Source organism: Coenobita brevimanus, chromosome 44, assembly GCF_032717465.1.
Source record: "Coenobita brevimanus isolate Jiangsu-jjx chromosome 44, ASM3271746v2, whole genome shotgun sequence".
NCBI classification, from domain to species: domain Eukaryota; kingdom Metazoa; phylum Arthropoda; class Malacostraca; order Decapoda; family Coenobitidae; genus Coenobita; species Coenobita brevimanus.
Genome location: NC_136997.1, coordinates 48,641,228 through 48,648,425, shown reverse-complemented (window position 1 = coordinate 48,648,425; position 7,198 = coordinate 48,641,228). Strand labels below are relative to the sequence as shown.

Sequence of the window (7,198 nt, the reverse complement as noted above, 5' to 3'; positions counted from 1 at the left end):
TAGTATGGCAGGATGTAGGAATATTGTTACTGGGCTTCCACTGTTCCCACTTATGGAAAAAAAGGTCATGATAATGATGTCTGAACTTCACCAGTACTGTACTTAGTAATTTTTCAGATCACTGTGTTAAAGAGATTTGAAGAATATGCTGTATATCTGAAGTGCATCACAACTAACTATGGATGTATTATTCAAAGAAGTGACATGATAGAATGACCAATCAGTCAATGGTCTGCCGCACCTCAGAATTTGAATTAATAGATAAATTATCTGTTACTCGATCTAGCAATCAACTGACACATACTAAACACAAACGAAACACTTCAATTATCTACTCACATCAATGGGAGAAAACAGACTGAATTCAGTGTAAATTATTATAGTAATAGCCAAACTTCAGAATCAGTGTTTATTGTGAGACCAGTATACAAATTTCTATCCAACTTGGACACATATACATGCTTTATGTACACGTAGATTACATTCATTATGTAAAAATATCTGCTCGTAATGAAAGCGAATGGTTTGACCACATCTTAATATCACAGTTTTTTAAAATTCAGTCATTAGAAATGTTATTAGTAACTAAAAATCATGACATTCAGCCACACCCCCTGGTTCACTGTAACACAGCATGTAAAATTCATGTGAGGGAGAGAGAAGAAGGAAGGGGGAAACAACAGGTCAATAGGTAGGGTAGCTGACAAGCAGGAAAAATATACAGTACATGTATAAATATAAATAATATCACTCATGAAACTCTGAAGGCAGGTTAATGTTATGTACAGTTCTTAGACAGCCTAGTCAAAGTAGTCCTCAATATCAACACTTGGATTAAGGAGATCAGCCCCATAGTGTGTGAGGTCTAACTGGTCCAGGATGAGGTTTTCAAATGTCTCTTCCAAGTCTGTCTCTCCCACCAGGACTGCCCCCTGCATACGGCCATCCTCCATAACGCACTTTACATACTCCTCACCTGCAAGGAGAAAGTGAGAGAAAGGTTAGCATTTATTATTAGCCCTTTCACAAATTGCCTCCCTATCCCCCCCTAAAATGATGACTGACTGCAAAAGGGCAGATTTACCCTGCATTCCACCAGGTTCATGATGTGATGACCCTGGACCCTCAAAAGAATGATGACACATTAATCTCTTACATAGTGATTTTTTTTTTGCTCTTTCCCAACTATACGATTATTTTAGTGAGGCATGGAGAGTACTGCAGTAGTGCAAGGATTAATGAAGACTATATCCAACCCCTCCTCTTCAAAAGGTCATCTGTACATTGAATGAAATTGTCTGGAAGTTGCAAAATACAAGAAGCACATCCCGGCACCATACCTTTTGTGACTCTGAGCAAGATCTCGTATTTGCCTTCAAGACCCTGGCCATTGAAGAGTCCCAAGAGTATGACCTTGTGTCCAAAGAACTTGGTGGAGTGTGTGAAGAGCTCAAAGCAGAAGTCCTGATACACCTCCTCCCCAACTGCCTCTGCCCACATGCACTTAGCTACGTACATGCCCATCTGACGAGCTTGGGTCCACAATCGCATCTGGCCAGGAGAACGTAATGGTAAACAAATATGGTAACAGTCAACCCCATTTCATCCCCTATGAGGAGTAAGGCTAATGGCTATGCTATCATAATCCACTATATATATATACAAACAGGTATATGGGCAGGAAGGAGTAAAAATGGTAACAGTCAGTTCCATATTACCCCCACTAAGGTGTAGGGACCCGAGACAAGTTATCACAGACTAGTATTCTCAGTTCCTTTACTGCAGTGTTTACCATCATAAACTCTATAGACTCCATCCCTATAATTCCCATCCATTCACTGTGTGTCTTTAACAGCTCATTTTACCTCCTCACTACCACACTCCTCCTTTCACCCTTTAGCCTCTTCTAACCCTGCACAACACCTCACACTTTACACATTTCTTCTACAAACACCTTATTTACACATTTCACCTACTGTCTGGAAGCTGCTACTCCTCATCATGCCCTAGAGTGGGAAAGGAGGTCCGGATGATGATAATTTCTTCCATCTGCTGCAAATTGTATCTGCCCGGTTGTTTCTCCATTTCTCTCCTATATTCTACTTTTTTCCTCTTCTTCCTAAAACTTGTATCTACTCTATTTACAACATTTCCTTCATCTTGTCTTCTACCCAAGTTCACTCACTGCCTTTGCACTTCCATTATCAGTACTAATGGTCAGACAAGCCACTCCAAAATCCCTACAAACTGTAACATCAAGCACTGATTTCAATTATTTATACACATGCTAAACCACATGTAAAGGTCAGGAAACTTCAAGGTGTCATGTATCCACCACTAACCTGAAACCAGTGTTTAGCGATCTGCCACCCAGGTGTACAGACATCCCCCGCTGCAAACACATTTTTCACACTGGTCCTCATGTGCTTGTCTACCAGCAGTCCTCCATCTTCACCCAGAGTGAAGTTATTACCTGCAGATGCAAATGAGATCAGTATGGAAAGTCATCATTATGTATTCTGACATTTTTTTTCCTCCCCCCCCCCTGCGAGTAAGTCCATACTACAGTAAACTCTCAGTTATCTGTCGTTGCAAAATCCAGCTCAACACAATATCCAGAACTGCTTGCTCGGCTCTATTAAAGCAATATCTGGCGCCAGAACGGGACATAACAGGCGGTTCTATGCGATATCCAGCACTTAGGTGTAATATGGGGGAGGCGGTGGCTCAGTCAGTAGAGAGGTGGCTTGCAGTCCTGACGGACCCAGGTTCGAATCCCGGCTGGGGCAGGGAACAGTTTAAGGATTTTAATTCCATTAAATCAGGCTTTACTGATCTACCAGAAGACCCGCCGACATGTCGTAAAAATACCCCCGCTAATACCAATACACCAGTCCTGTATGAGACAGCCCTAGCATGTATTCAATATGGACGGTGGGTGTTAGCGCCGAAGTGGTGACATGTAGAGGTGTATGGTATGTAGGAGGACTGCTGGGCCTTGATAGCAGGCTGTGAAGCCTATGCCCAGAGTCGGACACATAAAAAATAAAAAAAAAAAAAAAAAAAAAAACTCATAAACGGCAGCCAACCGGCACTGTATAACTGTAACGTATCATTATTATATTGTATTTTATGCTGTAACGTATCATTATTATATCATATTTTACTCGTGGAAAAGTTTTTAGGATAGAGATTCGAGACGGACAGCAACACAACATCCAGCTCGATGCCGAATAATAACCCGACGGGGGTTACTATGCAATAACAGGCGTTTTGCTTTGGCCAGCGTAGGACTTGGCTGAATTACGCCAGATAATTGAGAGTTACCTGTAACTGACAGAACAACTGCCGAAATGGGCAATTGATTAATGTTGCTAGCTACATAGCTACTGCCCTGTTGGCACCAGGGTTCAAATCTTGTGGACTACTGGTGCCCCATTCAACTCGAGTGTCCTTCCATCCTTTGTGAGCTGGTTGGTAAAATGAGCACAATAGCTTGGATAATACCAACTGTGGTAAACTGCATGATCCAGTGGCCTTGTATCCCATAGCAGTGGCTGAAAAAAATCACCACAGGCTCAAAAGGCCTAGGTTGTAGAAATGACACAGCAAAAAAGCACCTCAGGGCATTTGGCCCCACCTTTATTGTTATGTGGGCAGTCATTATTAAAAGTTGGGTGTTCCAAATATATAACATAATTTTCCTTACAATCATTCACACTGTGGAGAATTTGCAAATTAGTTTTATAGGTAGCAGCATAGCTTTAAGTGTCTATTTTGTAAGATACAATACCAGATGCCAGAAAAAGCTTTTTGGATTTATTATAGTACTAACTGTATTATGCGTTCTAGTAACTTACCATTAGTCAAACTTGATGTATTTGGTGTGACTCCAGTGGCTGAGACTATAAAATTACAGCCATAAACTTTGCCATTAGTAAGTTCTACATACACTGGCCACTCTCCTGTAAAAAAGTAAGGTACTGTGTCATTAGAGTTTTTTGTCATCATCCTAACTCTATATTTCACTAAAGCACAGGATAGGTATAGTCCAGAAATAGGAAAAAATACAGTTATGGTGCTACAGAGGGATGCTTTCATGTTATGGCACTGATATAAGCAAGTGGCTTCACTGTCCCAATTATACAAACCTCCCTGAATTACTTCCCTGTCCTTTGAAGGAAGGATGGTGGATGGCAGGAGAGGGGAACCTTTAACCTGCACTCCATTGGTTCACATATCTAATGAACCCAGGGCTACAAGTATTACTACTATGGTAATTCTCACCTTCATTCTCGTGTAATGAAGTGACTGTTTTGCCTTGGTCTCGAACCTGGTGTGGCTCCAATATGGCTGCCACCTCCACCAGCGTCTCCAATACAACAGATCGGTGTGTATGGCTACCCTTCAGCTCCAAGCCTGCATGCCAATCTGGGCCCAATGCACCTCCTAACATTGGCTCTTTGGAATTCTGATTGGTGGATAGAAGGATGAAGCAAGTTAACATCACCATCATCAATATCATCATCACATCATCATCATCATCACCCAGACCTCTTTTCCCACATAAGGGCAGGGTGACATAAAGTCCAGAAAGCAAGAAAATAGGAAAACATGACAGCTGAACAACTAATGAACATGCCCTGTGAAATACAATAGGCCCCCAGATTCAGATTATGTACTTCACACAATTGGCATGGATGTGACAAATCTACCTCCTAACACCAAAACTTTAGCCAATAATCAAAGTAATTAGAGAGAGAGGGAAGAGGAAGTGCCTGGACTTTCACTGCCAATAATAGGTACGTACCTGTGTGTTGTCAACTGTATATTTGCTCCTCTTGACTGGGCCAGTTTTCCGTGTTTTCTCCTGCCCAAGTTCAGACCGAAGGAACTCGGCTGCGCCAGCGTCAATAAAGTGAGCTGTCATGTGGTTATCTTTGATGGCCCATAGTATCTCAACACCTAAAATAAAACAAACTCTTACTAAGAAATTTTTCTGCTGTGCACTTCATGCTACTACTGTACTACCATTACTACAACTGCTGCTGTTACTCCTGATGTGCTTTATACTACCACTTATCTCACACAAATTTTTTATATAACATCTTAGATTGCACAGCCAACATGGAAGTACAGTATCAACAAATTTTTGACTTATAGCAGCTACCAGCTATAATGTTAAAAAGTTACTATACCTGTAACTTCGTACACCATTTCAGTAGCGATGCCTCCATTGCCGACAATAAGTATTCTTCTAGCATCTTTAATTCTCTCCTGAAACTGATGTACTGACTCTGTGTCTCGGATTGTTACCACGTGAGGGCAATCTGGGGCAATGACTTTAGGAGCGGCACCAGTGCAAAGACAAATTTTTTGGTAGGAGAAACATTTGCCACTTGAGGTACGGACACACTGAAAAAAAACATATTAATTCTGCTACATATGCAGAATAACATTGCACTGGAGATATGAAATGCATCAATCAAATCAAATAAATTTAATCATAAATGGTTCCTAAATCAATCAAACTAATAATAGCAACACAAACATAGAGATATACCAGTACTGTATATACATTACAGTCCCTCATCCTGCATTTTGAAAAACATCACAATTATATGTGCCAGCAAAACTCGAAAACAAAATACTGTATCTGAATTTTTCCACACTACTAGCCTGCTTCTTGGTGACACTGTGAAGTTACTTTCAATAAACCATAAAACTAATCTCTATTTAAAGCACCTGACTATAGACAGATAGGTACAGTTGATAGATATAGACATTCTGTAGATAGATAGGAAGGTCCTGACAGATTTTTTTCCCTCAATTCTGACCTGCTTCTCAGTATCAAGGCGGAGGACAGAATCAATAATCACTGTGACGTTTGGACATGAGGTCTGTAGCTGTTCTGCCGGCCGTTCTTCCACATCAAAGGACTCCAGGATTTTGGTAACAGGCAGCACATTTGTGACGGCCTTGATCAACGGTGAGGCGGTGATGACCAGAGTTGTTTCTTCGGGATGTAACATGTACAACTGTTGAAATAGACAAGACAGTGTCGCAGGATATGTTACAGCATCATCATCACCGTCACCATCCTCCTCCAACGCCTCCTCATCACCCTCACCATCCTCCTCCACATTATCATCATCACCATCACCATCCTCCTCATCATCACCATCACCATCCTCCTCCAATACCTCCTCATCACCCTCACCATCCTCCTCCTCATTATCATCATCACCATTCTAATCTCATTTTCCCACTTAAGGATGGGGAAGGATAACCATCTGTACATTTTCTTTGCTATTTTTGTTAATGGATACACTTCAAATATGCTACAACTGTATTTATGTAAAGGTTTAATGCAAAGGTAGTCCTCATTACCATATATGTTGTGGATTGGTTCTAACTTATCATAACTTTTTTCCTACAACTGACCAAAAAACTTACGAGGACTGGCAAATTAGCTGTACAGACATCAGCTGAATTTTAGCAGGTAACTTTTCTGTATATTACTGAGTAGTTTAACATATCAGTTATAAATTAAAAGTACCAGTAAGTCACTTAAAGAACTATTTTGCCAGTACACATCAAAGACCTGTAAAAGAGGGCTCTCTGTATTGTTTAAAGTCTGAAATCAATACTCTAACATAAAAAGAAAACTCAATATGAAACAACTGCTGTGTCTTTTCAGCTATACATTAAAAAAAAGAAAAAAAGAAAAAAAAGCACAACTTACATTCTCGGCACAGGAAACACCAGCAATGCCCCCACCCACGACCACATAGGTAAACTTCTCAATCTCAGGTTCCATTTCAGCCATTATTCAACAAAGGTAGTGGGTGGCAACAGCAGAGGTTAAGCCCTTCAATGTGATGGTGTACTTTTAACTTTACTCCTGCTGCTATCCAACAGATCTGTTCATCATGGTGGTATGTCTTGTAACTAGTGAAAAGGTTAAAGTGGACTATATATATATAACCCTCTCAGCCTCTCCTAAGCCAAATATAACTGTCAAGTGATGGTAAGTAGCAGTTAGTGTAGCTGCGATCACAGGTTCATCTGAATGTAAGCCCAATAAATTGGGAAAAAGGCATAAGCTGCCACTCATCTATTGTCCACCACCCTTCTTCTGTGGGAATGAGAAGTAGATAGGTGAAGTTTGTACAAGCAGGCAGTTGAGATGGTTGGC

At 40.7% G+C, this 7,198-nt stretch overlaps 1 protein-coding gene across 1 annotated transcript; it reads right to left on the bottom strand.

Annotated features, from left to right (window-relative positions):
* Positions 1-403: 403 nt before the first annotated feature.
* On the bottom strand, positions 404-7,134 carry Pyroxd1 (pyridine nucleotide-disulfide oxidoreductase domain 1). The gene is made up of 9 exons (XM_080271140.1): positions 6,746-7,134; positions 5,838-6,038; positions 5,199-5,415; positions 4,811-4,965; positions 4,288-4,471; positions 3,861-3,965; positions 2,343-2,473; positions 1,341-1,551; positions 404-976 (listed from the first exon to the last, which is right to left on the bottom strand). Exons 1-9 carry the CDS (start codon positions 6,827-6,829, stop codon positions 801-803), a joined length of 1,464 nt encoding a protein of 487 aa, XP_080127266.1. The 5' UTR covers positions 6,830-7,134; the 3' UTR covers positions 404-800.
* Positions 7,135-7,198: the final 64 nt, after the last annotated feature.

Bases quoted from the DNA above. Each gene is read 5' to 3' on its own strand.
- Pyroxd1 (XM_080271140.1), bottom strand. From the start codon at position 6,829: ATGGCTGAAATGGAACCTGAGATTGAGAAGTTTACCTATGTGGTCGTG. The intron at 6,039-6,745 runs GTAAGTTGTGCT...CTATTTCAACAG, and splicing joins GTGTTTCCTGTGCCGAGAAT to TTGTACATGTTACATCCCGA. The intron at 3,966-4,287 runs GTGAGAATTACC...ACTTTTTTACAG, and splicing joins TTCATTACACGAGAATGAAG to GAGAGTGGCCAGTGTATGTA.